This window comes from Styela clava, chromosome 5, assembly GCF_964204865.1.
Source record: "Styela clava chromosome 5, kaStyClav1.hap1.2, whole genome shotgun sequence".
Classification (NCBI taxonomy): domain Eukaryota; kingdom Metazoa; phylum Chordata; class Ascidiacea; order Stolidobranchia; family Styelidae; genus Styela; species Styela clava.
The window spans coordinates 7,666,602-7,687,989 of NC_135254.1; the positions used below are offsets into that span (position 1 = coordinate 7,666,602).

Consider the following 21,388-nt stretch of genomic DNA (forward strand, 5'->3'; position numbering starts at 1 on the left):
TACATTCTGCGCAGAAACTTGGTATAAAAAACACGAATGGTTGTGTTACAGCGAGGACAAAAATGCACTTTTTTGTTTTTATTGCCTACTTTTTGCTACCGCCCGTGACTCACGTTGGTGTAAATTTGGTTTTAGAGATCTTAAACATCTTTCCGAGCGTGCCAGGGATCATCAATCTTCTATGGAGCATCTGGACAATGCAGTAAAATACCGAACATTCGGAAATGTTAATATTGCAGCACAGTTGGATGAAGGACGCGCGGTTTCTATTCGTCGGCACAACCAAAACGTCGAGAAAAACCGCCATGTTCTCGGTCGATTGATAGATGTTTTGAAGTTCATTGGTTGTCTCGAGCTGTCCCTCCGTGGGCACGATGAACGGGCTGGCTCTTCTAATAGAGGGGTATTTTTGGATATGGTGGAATACACCGCATCCCTAGATACAGTATTGAGAGATCATCTTGATGTCGCAACTGTTTCGAAAGGGACATCTAAGGATATCCAAAATGATTTGCTCGACTCAATGTATAAAATTTATTTACAACATTTGGCTCTGGAAATTGAGAATTGCCAGTTCCTTTCGATTCAGTCTGACGAGACAACTGACATCACGTGCGTTTCCCAACTGGCTGTGATTTTTCGGTTTGTCAAAGATGGTAAACCTACCGAGAGATTTCACAGCTTTGTACCAATCGTTGATTGCACGGTTGCGGGATATCGGCTGTACTGAAAGAAGTGTTACAGCCTTACAACGCGAAGTCAAAATTGATAGCTCAAACTTATGACGGCGCGGCAGTCATGAGTGGGTCGAAACATGGTGTTCAAGTTTATATAAAAGAAGATTTTCCTCATGCGCATTTTTTACATTGTTATGCACACCAATTTAACCTCGTTATTAAAAATATGTGTCTTGATACCCCTCTCGTCCGTATATTTTTTGTAAATGTTTCGGGGTTTTCTTCATTTTTTTCCGTTTCGCCGAAGCGCTCTGACCTCCTTCGCCAGATATGTAGCCGCCGTCTCCCAGCTTGTGCACCAACACGTTGGAACTTCCAATCACGCGTGGTGCAGGGCGTGTCCGAAATTAGGTCTGAGCTCATTGAGTGTTTCAATGGCATTCAGAGCTCTCCGGTTTGGGACGAACGCTCTGTGAGCGAGGCGGCAGGTCTAAAGCGTCTGCTAGAAGATGGTGAGTTTTCATTTTTTCTCGCTTTTTTCTCCACAATATTCTATCACGTGGATGTATTATACGGCGCATTGCAGTCAAGGCTAATGGATGGAGCGTCTGTGCAGTCGTGTATTTCAGACTTCTGCAATGCTGTATCTCGTATCCGGGAAACAATAAAATACGACGACACATGGAGTGCTTCTTTACGCCGCGGGCAAACAACGCAGCGTTTGATTTTGTCTGCAAAGGAATGCTGTGACATTCTGGTGAATCAAATAGGCGATCGTCTGCGCACTGAACACCTTGCCGCGTTCTCTTTGATGAACCCCAAAAATTTTTCAAAATTTGCACGTCAATTTCCCATCCATTTGTTGGCTACTGTCTTCAAATTTTACCCCATGATGAACGTGGGTAAATTGGAAAATGAATTGCGATGTATATACACCAATCAAACTTTTTTGAACATCACATCAACTTGCGCGCTCTATGGGTTCCTCATAGATAACACTCTGGCAGACGCCTATTTCTTCCGCCGACGCAGAGCGAACATTCAGCACGCTGAAGCGTATTGAAACGTATCTCAGAAACACAATGAAGCAAGATAGATTAAATTCCTTGGCTGTTTTATCCATTCACAGAGACGTTATTTCTGGGATGCATGACTTTAATCAGCGCGTTATTGAGCATTTTGCTTCCAAGAAACCGCGGCGTGTTGCATATATGTTCAAGCAGTAGAAGTCTAGCAGCATATATATCTATGAGTGAGCGACGCATGTCCTTAACTTTCCTTTCTTCATAGTAACGTTTTAAACCTTATTTTAGGTTTTGTCTGCTTTCCCGAAGTTTCTGTTAATATGTCATTGTATTTATCTGGGTAAATATTGCCTTTCCTTTTGAAAGAGGTTTCAAAATAAACTATGTCTATATTTATTAATCCCTTGACTTGGACCGGTTTTAAAGACACTTTCTTATCGTTAAAAATTGTCGCTTTTGCCGATTGGTTGTTACCGATGGAATGGTTTTTATACTCATAAAATGATGGGAGAACTTACAGCGCTCATCCTGTCCCCGTAGATGGGGGTGACTTGGTCCCGCAGTAGCTTGCCCCGGTTGTCAAAATGACCACGCGCCGCCACTGATAATTATAGAAGAGTTACCTCAAGTTTTTCACACAACTCGAACCTAAGCCTTCTCAATTTTAGAAATTAGGATATCATCATGGCGCAAATGGCCTCTTTCGAAAATAAATTAGCGAATATGGCGTTATTTGTCAAAATACACTTGTAAAATTAATGATACCATTTTCAAAGCCTAGCAGCATCGCCTTCCGCTCAAGAGGCATCCGATGAAGTTTTTCGCACAACTCGAACCTAAGCTTTCTTTATTTTAGATGGCGGAGTAATCCATCCTTCACACACCTGCCATTTTGATACTGTACTCATTACATGCACTCATTGTTGAAGTGGCAAATAAAATAACTCTGATATAACTGACCCAGGAAATATTTATGTTCTCAATATTTAATTATTATAAATTGTGAAAACCAGCATTGATAAAAGAAAAAATAAATCAAGTTGATTAGGATTTTAAAGGAATAATTAATTCTATACATATACCGGTGCTACCGAAGTATGTGTACCCAAAATGGCGCACAAACTGAACCTAGTATGTGTACCAGGTTAGGATTCAGGTTGTGCGTCATTTTGGTATGCATACTTGGGGAGCGCCAATATACGATCTAGTAATCCTGATAAAGATCTCTTCGAATTTCAAGATGTGAAGACGATGATCGATACTAAATATGTGAAAAGAGTATCCGTTGATAGCACAACTCCATAAACTTATACATGATATCATCATATTTCGGGCAAAACATTCCAACGTTGTGATCACACAAGGTAAACATATAAATAAATAAAATGATCAAATCGACCTAACTCCGACCTTATGTACATTTTAAACAATTTGAATATCAGAAAAGTAGTGCAATGCGCAATGAATGTAGTGCAAAGTAGAACGACGCACATATTTGTGCGGGAAATCTTTCCAACTATTTTGACAAATTTTAAATATTGTATTTATCATTTCATTATATTGCATATATATTTTGTTTTCTTGAAGCTTCCAATAATAGAAATAACTTATCCTAAAACAATAAATACAAATTATAATGAACAAAAAATAATAAGTTATTATTCAAGGCACACAAAATGATCATAAAATTCCGTGAACAAAAAAGATGTTGATCAGTGAGATAATAAATAAGATAAGATTTTATTTCGATTCATTCGTAAAAACAAAATAAACATATATACACAAAAGATTAAGGCGAATAATCTGGAAAGTGAACAAAATCTAATAAAATAGGTTCAAAACGTATTAAACGCGTTCACTTACCAAAGAAAACAAGTCACAAACAAATAAACATGAATATTAACGGCGGTCATTACTCAGGCGTTTCATTTGGTATTCAGGTTGCGTGCAATTATTTCAAAAATAAAACAGTGAATTGAATATTCGCTGTGCGTGTGATGCAGCATGAAAACAAACAATCAGAAACTCCTAGAATGAGGTGCGAATGCATTTTTCCGTTCCATGCTCAAACATATATCTAGTTAACATAACATCTAGTTAACATATAAACAACGTTAACACACCAATGTGAAAATCGATTGTGACTTGCTTTAAATAAATATTTTGCTAGTAATTAGAGGTAATTGAGCAGACATTTTGTATCACAGAATGACGTAGTTATTTCCAATCATTTTTGATGTTCATTCACTTTTAATGTTCAGGAGTGAACGGTTTTTTCAAGTGTAGATTCGGAATCTTCGGCTATGGTTTTTGTGTGCATTCGCACTTGATGAGCCTTTAATGCACTGGACGTTTTAAAACACTTCGCACAATGTTTACAGGGATGTGGTCGTTCTTCAATGTGCGCCAAGGTGTGTTGTTTTAAATGATTACTCCTCATGAAACTTTTCCCGCAATGCTTACAAGTGAAAGGTCTTTCCCCAGTGTGAATTCGTGTATGCTTCTTCAAATCCCAAGCCATGGTAAAACACTTTCCACATGTTTGGCATTTATGTGGCTTGATTCCTGTGTGGGTTAGTGCATGAGCCTTTAATTGAGTGGACGTTTTATAACACTTTTCACACTGATTACAGACATGAGGTTTTTCTGCCATGTGACTGAAGATATGTTCTTTTAAATGCCAATTCCTTGCAAAACATTTCCCGCAATGCTGACATTTGAATGGTTTTAGACCACTGTGAATTCGCATATGCTTTGCCAAATCTCCGCTCAGGGTAAAACATTTCCCACAGGATTTGCATTCATATGGCTTGATTCCTGAGTGAATTCGCACATGACCTTTCAATTGACTGGACGTTTTAAAACACTTTTCACACTGTTTACAGGCATAAGGTTTTTCTCCAGTGTGAATATAGATGTGTTCTTTCAAATGGCTACTCCGTTTAAAACCTTTTCCGCAATGCTCACAAGTAAATGGTTTTTCCTCGGTGTGAATTTTATTATGCCTCGTCAAATATCCGGGCATGGCAAAGTGCTTCCCACAATATTTACAAGCATATGGTTTATTGCTTTTGTGGATTCGCACATGAACTTTCAAATACCCCAACGTTGTGAAAGATTTTCCACACTGTTTACAAGAGTAAGGTTTTTCTCCAGTGTGAAGTACTAAATGATTTTTCAAAGCGTCTCTCCTTGAATAACATTTTCCGCAATGTTTACAAGTATGAGGTTTTTCTCCAGTGTGTACTAAAATATGTCTTTTCAAATACCCACTTTCAGCAAAAGATTTTCCGCATTGTTCACAAGTACATGGTTTTTCATTGGTATGTGTTTGGGTATGCTTTTGCAAACTTCCAGATTGGGCAAAACACTTTCCGCAAAAATTGCAAGTATATGGCTTCATTCCTGTGTGAATTCTCTCATGAACCATTAAATGCTCTAACTTTGCAAAAGACTTCCCACAAAACTCACAGACAAAGGGTTTCTCTCCTGTATGGCCTCTTGTATGTATTACTAAATGACTTTTAGTTCTAAATGACCTTCCGCAATGTTCACAAACATGAAGTTTTTTCGCAGTGAGGGTCTCCATATTTCTATAATTTGCTGCATTTGTTTGTAGTTGGTAGTCTTTAAAATAATACAAAAAGCTAGTTAGAGGAACAATAGTGTCCTTGAATTAAATTTGAAATCATTCACTAATTTCTACTTGATAACAAGAAGTTCTAAAATAATTTGTGCCAAGGTAGGATTACTATAATGGTTTCCCGCTTTCCCTATACTTCAGCCTGATATCAGAATTACACCTATCATTTTACATATCTCTAGAGCGGCGTCACGGTGTGTGGCTAAGCTTTAGTTAAACCTCTATTACTCTGCGTTGGTTCGCAAGTTGGAATCCCATGCGACAATAGTTATGTGCGGGAGGATTGCTGTAGGTTGGTTCGACGGTTACGACTTCCTCCACCATCAAGTCCATGCTTCCGAATACAAATAACTACCGTAACCTATCTCATACCCGACATGGAATGGTAACCGGACAGGGTTCGTCACAAGGTTTAGCTATTTTATCAACTTTCCTATCCTAGAATCCACTGAAGTTCAAAAAAATTCTCATACTATTTACCCTGTCCATTTCACTAATGAATAGCGTTTTAGTCAAACCATAATGGTCATGATTATGATTGCACAAAGTTACGAATAGGAACCATGTTTGAACGGAGCTATATGGCATCCATAGCAATAAATATATAATAGTAGGGGTGGGCAAAATGGAATATTTATTTTCGAAGCGAATAATTTGAATATTTTTAATGAATACCGAATAGTCGAATATTATATATAGACAACACGAGGTCCAGAATGTCAGTCGATACTCCCTTTGGAAATTATTGGAGACATTGAAAAGTCGGCTACAAAGCGTGTTTTTACTGGTTAATTTCGTCATAATCGCTGATTGTTTTTGTCACCGTGACCGTTTTTGCGACGATATATAATATATATTACCGCCCTTTCTGTTTTTTGCAAGTATTAATTCTTTGGGTCGGCGGACATAAAAGTTTACATTTCGGGTTTACCCGTGCGTTCACGTCGGCAACAGCTGCTTAAACCATTAAGGATTGATTTCGAAGCCCAAATTAATATTATTCTAATTTTAATCATTTGCGTTGGCTTTCATATTACTTATCAACGTTTGTAAATTAAGCGAAGGGTAATATTATTATCGATACCGGGATGCAGATATTTATTAGGACAATACCGTAATTAACTTTGCTATGCTTTTCTATAGTGTCTATGTTACTTTACAGATAAACCTATCAAATCTGCGATTGCATCAATCCCGAATGTTGATTTAAAATAGTGACTAAATAATTCGGCAATAAAGGCATTTCCGCGTGGCCCTATGACGAGATGACGTTAATAAACAGTCCTTCTTGAATTTTAATTTACATATGCGACCCTATGCAAAAAAAAATTGCACTTTTGTCATTTTGTGCCTAATAGATGGCCAGGCGCTCTTTTAAGTTCCGAAGTTTTCTTTCAACAAACCTCGCGACCATTATAGCTAATATCGTTACCGAGTAATTCACAATTTTATTTATGAAATTTGCAAATTCACTTTTACTTCTCTTGACGATTTTGATGTCACGCCCTATTTATTAGGGCAAAAATGTTAATATAACGAATGTAATCATTTCCGATGATACAACAATTCGTAAACGAGACAGTGTGCGTTGTTACATCGAAATTCACGATTGATTTTACGCTATACTCCTGTTCACGATTTCTACACTCCACCTGCCATGCATGCCCGAGTGAAATGTTTACATTTTATTTTTGAAACATTATTGGGTCAAAAATGAAAGCGATCACTAAAGAATTATTTGAAAGTACATTAAAAGAACCAGTGGCGCAGCCAGGGGGGTTTCGACCCCGACCCCCCCCCCCCCCCCCCCTTCTGAAATTTTCGGAAAACTAAAAAAATCCAGATGCGCACAAAATTTACGCAGGAGTTTCTTATTATAATCGCCTGGTGTTTTCGTAAGCGTTACGTGATTCTTTATTCAACATCATCTTTATATCGGTTCCGTAAATTTTTTAAAACAAAGTATATCCTTTGTGTGCGACGAATCCATGATAATCAGTTTTTCTCGCAGTACCGTGCCTTCGGTGAGAGAAACGCGTTACCAAAAGTTAGTTACGCCCTTGCGCGGTAATTAAGAACGCACGGGGAAAATTCATCAATACGCCCAGGACGTTTGCACTCAGTGCCCTCGTTTAAACTTGGAACGCGCTAATAGAACACATTGAAGTTTACTTTATTTTATTAGTTATACGTTATTTACATTTAAAATTCGACATTGACAGAAAATTTTTGTGTCCGTCCGTACTCATTCTGTCGTCCACATACGATACTTTGCCCACTAAAATTAAAGACACAATTTTTTACACACGCAATGGTTTTTATTTTTAAGTTTTTTTCAATTTCCGACGGGACCGCACATCTTTTTCCGGATCATTATCATATATACGAAAACATGATCCTATTAGAAAAAAAAAAAATTGATGATAGTTAAAGAATTTACTGGTAAAATCATGGGATTATTACATTAGTAAGATTACGTAGCAAAGCGATAGAATCGGATAAATGTCACGAAACAGCCTATAATCGAGACATTCACGACCGAATGAAAATCAGACATGATCGAGCAATTTGTCATACATGTTTGCGCTGGCCAATTTAAGAATAGTACCGTCGTCTAATATGGCGCGCCTATAAATTAGGATACACGATCGAGTTACACGCAATCGTGCATTGAAGTATAATGTAATTACTATGGCACGACATTTTGCAGTTATAAATTATACTTTCGATGCCGCATCATCCTAAGAAACATGTTTTTATCAAGTTACATTAAACCATTTGTGACGCCTAAAGCATCATCAGCAGTATCAGCATAAAATATTTTTTTATGTTCGGTGTGTTGTGTGTTTATGTGGTATTGTTTGGATGTCGGTGGTTTCCATGGGTTTTATACACTATTTACTTGTTCTTGTTTAGTATGTTTTTTATATTCAGATATATACATTAACGTTTCAAATGTCTTCATAAACAATATATATTTTTCGCAACCGAAAAAATCAATATGAGCTAAAAGTCGCATTTACCGAGTACCGTAATCGCGGCGGTTGTTAAAAAGGGGGTTGCTGTTAAGACGACAAAATTTATTTTTGAGTACATCTCAAATTTGTCGAATTTTCGAAATAACAATATACAATCGGACAGTTTACCACACATTTTTATGTCCGCGGAATTCGGTGTTGTTTTAGTTAGAGCGGCTCTTGTTTTGTCGACGCAACCGCAGGTTAAATTGAAGACAATCAAATTAATAAAGCAGGACATTTCAAATATGCCCTTATCGGTCATGGGTAGGGATGGGCAAAATCGAATATTTTTTTCGAATCGAATAGTTCGAATACTTTTTACAAATACCGAATAGTCGAATAACGAATATTTTTTTAAATACAACGGGGACCCGTCGGAGGTCGATACTTCCTTCGAAAATTAGAAGAAACTTTGAAAAGTCGGCAACAAAGAGTTTTTTATTTACTGGTTAAATTCATCAAAATCGCTAATTGTTTTTATCGCCGCGATTCTTCATATATTAGGTACACCCGTGCCTTGCCGTTGAAAATTTTTTAAAACTGTAAAAGTCGACAATAACGCGTGCAATAGCATTTTGCTATAATCGCCGATTATTATTATCAGCGTGACGTGGTATTTAGGCCGTAAACAACTTTATGTTGGTTTAATTTTCTCTAAATCAAAAATTTTCTACAACGTTGTGCGACGTTAATGATGAAAATTATTTTATTTTTGTACACAAACGGAATTGCAAATCCGGCGATAGTTTAATTAATATACGTTCATCGGCGGCGAGTTTCTGTGGACAACGCAAATTTTTTGATTGAAAAGCGGCAATATAAAATACTGAAAATAAAACTTTAAACATTATGAGTTTTCTTGAGGCCTGCGACAATTTAAAAACGCCTTTTCATACATTGAAAATCGCAAAATTTCGTGTGCCTCTTGCACACATTATGTTTGGTCGGCGTTTAGAAAAGATATCGTCACTAAAATCGAAGCACTGTTAATTGTGGGCGGGATTGGCCATATTATCCATTACTTCAAATTGCCATCGAAATTTTTCTTTTCAACATTATACAAGGTTTGAAACGGGACAATTTTCCCCGGGTTGTGATGATATATATAAGATAATCAGTCTAATGTATATTCAATCAATTTTTATTGTGCTAAACAAAATTTTAACCTGAGATATTATAGCAGATTTATGGATTTTTTGATGTTACAAGTCCTGAAAATAAGGAAATCTAAGCTTTATATATTCGAGCAGTTTACCACACTTTATGTCCGCAGATTGCCGCGATATTTTGAAATTGTGAAAATTTTATTTTGTCGACTCAACCGCTGGTTAAATTGAAGACAATAATAAAGCAAGACATTTTAAATATGCCCTTATCGGTCACAAATTGATTACTTTGCACAACAGAAAACTCATTATTCATTGTAAAAGTCGGCTCTTTTAACAAGTGGCCTAATCGCGGCGATGAATATGTATTTTTGATTAAACGATATACTTTATATGTATTTTCATTGTACGAAATGAAATTGTACTCTACGTGATTTTATATCAGTTATTGAGATTTTTCTAACGGCGATAACGAGTTTGCAAGATTCCAAAAATACCTAATAAAATTAAATACACCCGGCAGTTTATCTCATACTTTTATGTCCACAGACCGCCGTGGCATTTCAGAGAAGTAATGTTTTATTTGGAATTAAGAAGAAGCAACCGCGAGTTACGTTTGACATATTTAAATTTATATATAAAGACATTTTGGGATCCCGTAGTTGTCATGGATTGATCATTTTACGCAACAGAAAAATCATTATACGCTGAAAAAACGTCTCTTTAACGAGCGCGTAATCGCAGTGACTGTTACAGACGGCAATGAGAATTTCCGATTTTTCAAATACATCGTCATACGTTTATAATTTACAGAACGTTCTTAAATTAAAGCAACGGTGGGGACCTATTTTGCAAAATAAGGAAATGAAACGATACGTTAGGCGTGAAAAGAAAACAAATACCATCATAACGCAAAAAAATTTGTCGCTTTTGTATGTTAGCGAGAGCCGTTTGTGAATTCTCGCGCAATTCACGATTGATTTGGCGACGCGCGAAGTCCGTGTTGAAGCAAAGCGGCGCAGGTCACGTGATACCGAGTATTCGAATAGTAAAATAGTAATATTTTGATATTCAATTCGATATTCGAATATTCTGCCCAGCCCTAGTCATGAGTTGATTACTTTGCAAAACAGAAAAATCATTTTTCGTTGAAAAAGTCGGCTCTTTTAACGAGTGGCGTAATCGCAGCGGTGAATTTGTAAGTTTGATTTACTAGTACGCTTTATATCTATTTTCATTGTTATGAAGTAAAATCGTACTAAACGTGATTTTATATCAGATATCGAGATTTTACTAAAGGCAATAACGAGGTCGCAAGATTGCAAAAATACGTATCAAAATAAAATACATCAAGCAGCTTGTCTCATATTTTTATGACCACAGATCGCCGTGATATTTTACTGCAGTAATGTTTCTATTTTCACGTAAGAAGTCGCAACCGCGAGTTACGTTGGACACAATTAAATTAATATATAAGGACATTTTAGAATCTCGTAGTTGGCAATAATTTAATATTTTAGGCAACAGGAAATTCATAATACGCTAAAAAGGCGGCTCTATTAACGAGCGCGTGTTCGTGGTGACTGTTACAGACAGCACTGGAAATTTTCGATTTTGAACCCCCCCCCCTTTTGAAAATCCTGACTGCGCGCCCGAAAAGAACTACCGTATGTCCTGCCATTTTTTTTTCTGGTCATAGCTTGTTCGTGTTATACTATGTATGGTTTCATGCGAAAGTTATTTCAAATTTTCGTCAAACAAATTTATGTTTGGTCCATGCATGAAACGGCTAATCATGTGCCGCCAATCATACGGAGTTTAAAATCTGGGATAATTGTTTTAAATATCTCATCTGATTTGACGATTTTAAATTTAGGGAACGGTGTCAGTGCCTTTTTTTGCAAAATAGAGAATTGAAATGAACGATTGGAGCGAAATAAAAACAAATAACACCACAACGCAAAGACGATTTTTCATATTTGTCTGTTAGCGAGCGTTGTAGGTGAATTCTCGCACAATTCACGATCAGTTCAGAGATGTTCTGTGTCCAAGTGAACCGGCAGATCACGTGGTACCCGATATTCAATTCGAATAGTAAACGAGAATATCGGTTGGAAACCGAAGACTTATCGATCGATAGTTAGGGGATCCCCCAAAACAGAAACTGCAGTTTCGATTCATCCGCTCTTGTAACTTGCGCACCGCACACACACACTCGGCGGGTCTCAAAATTATCTCGCTTTACAAAAAACAAACATACAAATAGCTATCAACATACTTACCGATTAAAATCGATAAGTAATAATTTAATATTCGGTTTGCTATTCGAATATTTTGCCCAGCCCTATATAATAGTATACTTGTTCTCACCAATTAATCTTCAAGGAGCTTCAGTGTCATGTTTGGTTAGTTTGTTACATCCACCATTGAGTATAAATAGAAACTACATTATGTATATACATGGAAAGGGTTAACTAAATTATCTGTATTTAGTATTATAAAACTTGATTTATTTAGCCTTTGTAATCAGCAAGACAGGAGAGGAAACGCTTGTCAAAATCCTAAACTGCCTTGAAATCCGGGTATCTTGATAAATTTAATCCTGAAAAGAGGAAGAAAAAGGCTGAATTAAAACTATTATTTTGTAAGTCAGGTTAATACACTCTTCTAGATATTTCTCCACATTTTTTAAAGGTTTTCAAAATATTTGATGCAAAAATATGCTCCCATGTTAAACTTGAGAGACGTCATAAATTCAAACAAATACTGATATAAGCGGCACAATTTGGAGTTTTGTATATTTACAAAATACGATTTCAAATTGTAAAAGTCATCAGCAAGTAGGGATGGGCAATATAGAATACAGAATCCGGAGGATTCGAATCCCAAAGTATTCGAATCCAACAGGATCCGATAACAAGATTCGTTTTCCGCCTCCTCGGCGCCATGCGTCAATTATTTTCTCGATCATGGAAATTTTTGTATTTCCTGTTTCTAATTTATTAATCAAAGACGAGCGTTTTCTCTCGCGTGGAAATCTTTTTCGTTTAATTATACTTGCGTTTACTCGTAAAGAACCCGCAAAATCGGTAAACATGAAATACGGTAATCTCACCCGGCGTATTCACGACAAGATGACGGCGATGAACACATTACGGCGAAGAGTCGTTATTGCACTATTTTTGCGTTTTCCCGCTTTATTATCTAGTTAGCGTATAACAATAATTATTTGTGCCGACTGGTGACATTCCGAGATAAACTGACTGAAACGATCTTTAATTTTTACAGACATGCCCTGCTTCAATTTACTTTAATTAAAGCATTTTCGCGACCTGCGATTTTTCCCAAAATATGATTCATGTAAACCAAAAGCCAGGTGTTAAATGTAACTTGGATTAATTTAGATCAAATATTATTTACGAATAATTTTATTACACCATCTTCCGAAATACAAAGTTATATCGCAAAACGCAAAAATCTTTCACATTAAAATTTCACTTTCAAAAGATTACATATTTTTCGGTCCGTTTCCATCGTTCAAGATAGACGCACGTTTGATCGAGTGTCTGTAGTATTTTAGTCGCCGATGAATTTAAAAAAAGTTGCCGCATCTGGCGAAGATAGTGACGTATTGAGTTTGAGTAGGGCCAAGTCTGGGTAGATAATGATATTTAACGATAATCATAGAAAAAGACGTCTTCTTTAGATGTTATCACCTAATAACTAAGTACGAAATCGCGTTTACAGGAACTTGGTTTTATGAGTCTTACTCGCACAGAATAAAAAGTTGATTTCAATTGGTAGTGGTTAAATTTAATATTTCACAACGGCCGCATAGGTTGCAGTGGCCACACGCTGGTCCTGCATCTAATTAATTCTCAGCGGGTGCGTTTTAGTACAATTGGCTTACTATTAAAGTGTGTAAAGCGTGTCTTAATTTAGAATATCAGTATTTAGGGATTAGCCTACATACATTTGGAACAATTGAAGGCAAAAAATATTGTAATATTGTTAAATTTTATTGTCCTAGCAAATGCCTGTTCAGTATCAAATGAAATCCAATGTTCAGGACATTTTCAAATAAATAATACATTGATAGTAATGCATTTACAATTTTTTAACATCTAAATCCAGCGATGTGAAAATTCCCACTATTTGAATAAGTATGAAAATAGAATAGGATTCGGTATTCTGGATTTGATTTAACTATTCTAGAATAGTAAATTATTCTATATTGCCCATCCCTATCAACAAGAGTCTCCAAACAGCTCAAAAATACGACTTCCAACAAAAGCGTACTGATGCACGAAGGGTTGTCCATCAAATAAAAGGGGACTTTTGAAAACACTTGTAGAAACCGGCCAGGGAATCACTCCCACATTCAAGAAATTACAAAATACAAACAATCATCTATACAGAGAAAAATAACAGAAATAAATTGCTTTGGTATGAATAGAAAGGAGCGATACGACCATGCGATTATCGAGTCCCACCCTATTTGTTGATGTGATTAAGGTTCATATTAAAGATGATTATTAAAAAAAGTTGGTCTGTCAGAAAATAGTTTCACAAATTCAATCACAGAAAACTTCATATTGGGGGAGGTCATGTTTTGTTGAGAACTCAATTACACAATAAAATTCTATCAGCTTTACATGATGGTGAATAATAATATATATAAACCTTCGATATCATTGGATGGTGGCTCGAAAAATGTATCACCAGCATGACAAAAGATTAAATGCAGCTCAGTAGAATCACTAACATATTCGAGCCAGTAATAAAAAATATTTTATGAAAACAGAACACAAAGGAAATTTCTAATTTCCCACTATGGCAACATTAATAATAAAAAGAGAATATAAACATGATAAGCAATGACAAAATATAAAAATGATCCATAACTAAACTCAGTTCAAATGATTAAGTTGAAGAACTTATCTTTTTAATGACATGTCAGGCTAAATATCAATTTGAAAATTATCTAAATAAGACAATCAATCCTTGAGATTGTTTTCATTAAAAAAAAATGCACCATTATTAAGTCATGCCAGTTTCTAACTAATATATGATGAAAACAAAAGTATTTCGGTGCTCCCGAAGTATGCAAACCAAGATGGCGGACATCGGAACGTAACATGGGTAACAGGTTAGGGTTAGGCGATAATTTTTTTCCAATTTTCCTTATTTTAGTCCTATTATTATTCGAAGACTAGCCAAAAGCCTCCCGTATTATTATAACTCTAATTATGGCCTAACCCTAAGCTAGTACACATATTACATTCCGATGTCCGCCATCTTGATTCGCATACTTCAGGAGCCCCAGTATTTCTTCAATCTCAAGCTTAAGCCCTTTTTAGAATTCGTCAAGTCTCGCGCCATATCTTAAAAATAACTAGCTAACAATAAGCTACAAACAGCAGATAGTGAGGCGGAAGTATGCCATAATTGAAGAACATGTGGTCTTCGATGGAATCACAATCTCTAAACAATAAAGAAATGTAAATATCCAAAATAAGGCGGGCAAGATGAAATCTAAAAAATATTTCTACGCCCCTCTTACGGCGCGCGCCCAACCAATTGAGAACTACTGCTTTAGATTATTATTACATGAGTAAAGTTTATAAGGCTATCGTGCACCGTTCATCACATAAGCTTCTATTTTCAATTAATACCTTGTCATATATTAATATTAAGATAAACACTTCAAAGTATTTCTCATACGTTTTATCTTATAATTTCAAAGATGGTTGACACCAATGTTTTCTTTATAAATATTTTTTGCTGTTGATTCAAACAAATTTGTGTTTTGTAGAGATGTGTTGTTTTAAATGACCTTTCCTTGTAAAACATCTCCCACAATGCTGACAAGTAAAACGTTTTTCCCCAGTGTGAATTATGGTATGCTTATCCAAATTTCCAGAATTTGTGAAAGATTTCCCACAAGATTGACATACATATGGTTTGATTCCTGTGTGGATTCGCACATGAACATTCAATGCGCCTGAAGTTTTAAAACATTTTCCACACTCAATACAAGAGTAAGGTTTGTCCCCAGTGTGAATTCGGATATGTTTTCCTAAATCTGCATTTTGTGAAAATCGTTTTCCGCAATGTTTGCAAGAAAATGGTTTGTCACCGGTGTGGATTCGGTTGTGGCTGTTCAAATGTCCGGCAGCCGTGAAACATTTCCCACATGATTTGCATGCATATGGTTTCATTCCTGTGTGGATTCTCTGATGAACCTTTAATTCACGTGATGATGCAAAACACTTTTCACAACAGTCACAAACATAGGGTTTCTCTCCTGTATGACCTCTTGTATGTATCTGTAACTTACTTTTACTTATACAAGTCTTCCCACAATGTTTGCAAACATGATGTTTCTTTCCAGTGAGAGCTTCCATTTGTTACTTATCGACCTTAAGATCGGTAAGTATGTTGATAGGTATTTGTCTGTTTGTTTGTCTGTTAGATGAACGCGATATCTCACGAAGGCGAAGTTGAATCTGCTCCAAACTTTGCATGTGCATTCATCATATCTCGGACCAGAAGCCTACTGATTTTGGATGAATTATGTTGTATAATTAGCGAGTTATTATTTATTTAATGATGGGACACGTGATGTCACTATAGAGTCATGAATCATTGATAAGTCTTCAGTCTCCGACCGATATTCTCGTTTGCATTTTGTAACATTTACAACAACACAAGATTGGTGTTATATGGGTACTAAGACCCAAGAAAAACTACAAAAAACTGTCACCTGTTAAAAGAATGTGGATTTGATTAATATCTTACTAGTTTTTTAGGTCACTTAAAAAATGCATTCCTTATCAATGTTAATTACATAATATGAAACAGTATGTTTGTTGGATCTGAAATCACCCCCTACCACACGATATTGCTGGATAGTTACTTCTCTGTGGAAATCAGAAGTTATCAAACTGTGGGACACGAGGGGAAGCGAAGCTAATAAAGATAAAATAATTTGATTTAATCGTGGCAGTCCTATTTTTAATATTTACATTTCTTTATTTTGAATATTTGAGTCCACATATTCTCAACGCGCTTTTTGGACATAACAATAACATACTTTCTTACATACTATTATGCTATTTGTAGCTTATTATTTTTGAGGTGGGGTGTGAGACTTGAATACCTGTGGTAAGACTGTATCTCTTTTAATATAGGGGAAAGTGGAGTGGTATGCGCCACCAGTCTTTGTTAAGCTATTTTGGTACTTTGCATAAAATAACCATGATTTTACTCACTGAAGTACTTATAAAACAACCAACTCTTCCCGCATTATTTTGGACAAAAGTGAATTTTTCTACAAAATGTCATTTACACCAAAACATTATCATGCGACCCGAGGCAAGGGGTGTGAAGTATGGGCCGACATTAAAAACAAAAAAGAAGAAACCCACTGCTTACAATGAAACATGACTTCATTTAATCCCTAACCCCATGAATTACCTTAATATGTTTTCTATAATTAATGATGTACCGGTAGTTATTTTTTAAATAAAACAGGACTAATGTAATATTCAATGAAATATCATCAATTGCAAAAAGCATATAGGATAGGATTTACATATTTATCCCGGGGAAGAGGAAAGCCGATAAGACAGCTTATCCATATGGCGAACCACGGCCTCTCGTCCGGTTACCATTCCAAGTCGGGTATGGAATTAGTTATATTGTTTGTTTTCGGAAGCATGGACTTGGTGGTGGAGGAAGCCGTAACCGACCAGCGGTTACGTGAACCACCCAACGACGGCGAGGAGTCCAGCAATCCTCTCGTACATAACCATCCCTACATGGGATTCGAACCTGCGAACCCACGCAGAGTAATTAGAGGTGCGGTGGCGAGCGTATTCCTAACGCTTAGCCCGTTGAGCCACACCGCCGCGCCTATACATCCTGATATACCGGTACCGGTACAGCCTGAAGATGGGACTGCTGAATATACGTTCAGTCTATTTTGTACACAGCTTTTTTCGATATGGCCTTTCACTAGCTTTATTTCTGCATTCAAGTACCGGTATCTTTCATTAAATTGTCCTTCTTTTTTTTTGTTTGTCAGTTTGTTGTTTTCAATATTTAACTCTGCCCTCAAATTAACACTGTTTATGCTACCCACACAGTTAGACAGTATCAATTACGGTAATAAAGTACCGGTATATATATGGTCAACCTAGTGAAATACCGTACCGTTAATCGCAGCACGACATTCACCTAAAACTCCCAGCTTGAAAAAAAATAAAATTAAAACGCTCAGCTTGAGCGGGTCTCGTCGCCAGATTGGATTTCCTGACAGGTGCACGCGAGAGGACGCTAGCGCTCCGCAAAAATGCACGTGAGCGGAGTCGGTTTCGCACGCCGAAAATTTGCAATTGCTCACCAATGAAAACCACCTGAAATGGTATTTGAATCAATAATCTAATAATAAAAAGATGCCAGCAAATTGTAACTCTACAATTGTTGACTATACACTAGCTTGTAAAATTTGACCTTATCGAAAAATTCTTAGCAAAAATACCTGGCGGTGTGGCGCATCGTGTTCACGTGTTGAATGATGAGAATCCTGTGAAAGTAATTACCCGTATGCGCGAAAAGACTGCTAGACTCCCCGCCAACGTCGGTGGTCAGTTATGATTTTCCCCGCCATCACGGCTGAATATCTGAACTATGTAACTGACCAATTAATCAAAATAATGATTATTAACTTTTAAATCGGAGAATGACGTGGTTCGCCATATGATTAACCCGTAATCCGACCAGCGGTTACGTGAACCACCCTACGGCGGCGAGGAGTCCAGCAATACTCTCGCACATAATCATCCCCGCATGGGATTCGAACCTGCGAGCCCACGCAGAGTAATTAGAGGTGCGGTGGCGAGTGTTTCCTAACGCTTAGTTTCGTACCTTACTTCTAGTGAGCGTAGCATAAAAATACTTCACATGTCCATCCTAACCTCTAACAGACTACTCCTTCCAAGAATTAGGATTTTACGAAATTACAACACGTCATAGAGCTTGCCAAATATACGTGAAATACCCCGAAATGGCATCGGCTGATCGGCGCGGACAATGAGGAACTGGCTAACGTCAGCGATCTCTCTCATATCGGGATAGACGAGAAAACGAGAGAAATAGCTGTTCGATTCCGTGTGCGCAAACGAGGAAGCGCAGTTCTTACCACTTCATGGCAGCTCCTGCAAGAACGAACCGCGGCAGCTCTTGCCATGGTTTTATAGCGCTATTCAGTACTCAGTATTAACGGTATATTCACAGAATAATGTAGCAGATTTTAATTGATCAGGCGGAATTATATCTACCTAAACCCGAACCCCAAATTCATCAAAATTGTATCCATAAGAAAAACGTTCCAACTTACTCAATATTTGTCACCATGAGGGACAGCCCTGTCTTCACGGCCCACCTGCCGTCGTTACGGCAGCAAAATTTTACCTGCCATTGGTTTTCAATTTGCTCCCGCGGTAACGGCAGCTCGTCATTGGTTTGTGGCAGCTAAAAAGTCAGTCGCCATAGGTCAGTAGGTTTGGCTATATGATAGCGACCATGGTATGGATATACCGCCATGGTTTTGCGGCAGCTGTTAAATAACTTCATCATTATGACTAATAATCTCCGATGAAACAAACTGAATAAACGATGAAAATCAATTTCAACAAATGGATTATGGATTCAATGGAATGGAATGGAGCCTTTCTGGCTGGAGAATTTTGTATACTCCTCCTGAAAAATGTCATAACTTTTTGTTCAAACGTGCGAGAACCTTCAGTTTAATTTCATCGGAAAGCGGTATTTCGCCGCTTTTATGCCAGTTGTGTCTCTTGATGCGTGCGATATTCGCTTACCCGTGCGCGATGTGAATGAGAGAAATATTTTTTTTTTTGAAAACGGTTTTGTATTGTTCATCGGTGTGATCAATTCAAGCGAGACCGACTCGACAACAAAGTCTCTCGAATTAGACAATTACGTAAGCTTTCAGACAAATCCAAACATGCCACTTCAGACGGCGTCGAACGCTAAATATTCAAGAAACAAAAGAGCGGGTTCATAGCGAGAAATTCTCAGCGAGGACGCTGATTGTTTCTTTATTATTGTGATTATTACCGTGTTTACGGGCTAAAACGATTACTGGCCTGCTCAAATAGCTTTCTTTCAAGTAATAACATACTCCTATGTGCATATCTTAGATTTCAATTACTTACAGATATAAAACTTGTAGAATTGGAAATATGCCAAAAAGGGAGTGACGCCCAACCCGGGGTCATAAAACTCGGACAAGCATATATCATGCTTGAAAACGGCGCAAAAGTTTATTATTGATTTTGTGTTGACTCAGTCTTTTGACTTAGTCCACGATAAAATGTATACATAAAGGATATTAACTCTTACTCACCAATCATATTAGGACCATATTTCTATAAGCAGTTAAGTGCGCTCCAGGCAAAATTGGGTAATGAGGCAACACATATTTTCTCGGTAAAATGAATTCCTGCCTAGCAGCACATTTATCGACAAAATCTTCAATTTAACTGAGTTGAAGCGTAATTTAGGTAAGAAATAATTTTTCCTCATTACATTCAATAAAACAGTATATTCAGTGGACATATATAATACACTTATTGAAATTTAAAAATATTCCACCTTGCGGAAAGTAGGGAATTTCCCCAAATTTGAGAAAAAAATTGGCAAAGTCGTCAATTTAACCAAGTTAAAGCGTAATTCATGCAAGAAAGAATATTTTCTCATCCAATTCATTTATACCAGGGGTTTCCAAACCGCGGGCCAAATCCGGGCCGCGTAACAGTTTAAAATGGCCCGCCGTGCTTAAGTGAATCAGTGGAACAGATTTTGTTTCTACCTTTTTGCAAACTAGATACCGCCAATTGTTATGTCATAATCGCAGTCTAAGCTCGTGCTTATCATAGCAATTCGACTATAGCTGTATGCCTGTATCTCAATTATACGTACCGGTATTGCATAGGGCAGTAATTTAGTAATCAGACATTTAAGAAAGATCGAAATGTCAAATAATAAACATAAACGAGACCAGGACTACTCAACTGGCGGACCGCGGTCCGTATCCGGACCTTGCTAGTATCCAATTTGGACTGCTGCTCCATGACTTGGAATGCATCGTTTCTTTTTATTTCACAATCGTGATGTAATGCATTTTTGCTGAACAACGAGAAAAATATACACTTTTCAAAGATTTTTAGATAAGTAGGTACACATCAGACTGTGTTTTGGCTTTGCATTCATTTGTCAGTTTCTAGTTGTATTTTTGAAATTCAAAATTAGAACAAATAACCCGATTTTGCAAAATAGTATACTCTCACTTCTCAGAGTCAAGGTTGAAATGTAATTTTCCAGACTAACGATTGATGGCAAACTTTGCTATTGGACACGAAATTGATTAATGAAACGTCATGCTAAAATTCTCGTGCACGTTGTGGCTTACCTTAATATTATTTGAAAATAATTGCTTCTAAATTTTCAGTCCTAAAAATAATTCAAGTCGCCGGAAGACTTATAAATATATATATATATATTTACGGCAAGTCGGCGCTAAGTTACACAACTGAAACATTGTCATACAGGTAGCCGAGTAGCCCTGAACTAGACTATAACTCAGACTTCAGCGATTTGTCCTCTTTGCCAGCGAACTATTCTAGTTCCGAAGGAATACGACATTGAACGTCATTACGAGTCAAACACACAAGTTTCAGGAATGTGTCCAATGTGAATCCACTAAATCCCAGCTGAACCGCCGCGCACTTTCGGCACTATACTCTTCCGGCCCGCGAACATCTTTTGATTCTAATTTGGCCCGCGGCCAAAAAAGTTTGGGAAACCCTGATTTATACAGTGTATTTGG

The 21,388-nt window shown here is 37.0% G+C and overlaps 1 protein-coding gene across 1 annotated transcript; it reads right to left on the reverse strand.

The window, feature by feature from the left end:
- Window positions 1-2,672: 2,672 nt before the first annotated feature.
- LOC120344414 (uncharacterized) lies at window positions 2,673-16,908 on the reverse strand. The gene is made up of 2 exons (XM_078112706.1): window positions 15,267-16,908; window positions 2,673-5,372 (listed from the first exon to the last, which is right to left on the reverse strand). The coding sequence occupies exons 1-2, from the start codon at window positions 15,876-15,878 to the stop codon at window positions 3,960-3,962; spliced, it is 2,025 nt and encodes a 674-aa protein (XP_077968832.1). The 5' UTR covers window positions 15,879-16,908; the 3' UTR covers window positions 2,673-3,959.
- Between the last annotated feature and the right edge of the window lie 4,480 nt (window positions 16,909-21,388).

Excerpts from the sequence above, each read along its gene's own strand:
- LOC120344414 (XM_078112706.1), bottom strand. The coding sequence starts at position 15,878 with ATGGAAGCTCTCACTGGAAAGAAACATCATGTTTGCAAACATTGTGGG. Across the intron at positions 5,373-15,266 it reads CTACAAAACACAAATTTGTT|GACACTATTGTTCCTCTAAC; the intron begins TGAATCAACAGC and ends ATTTAATTCAAG.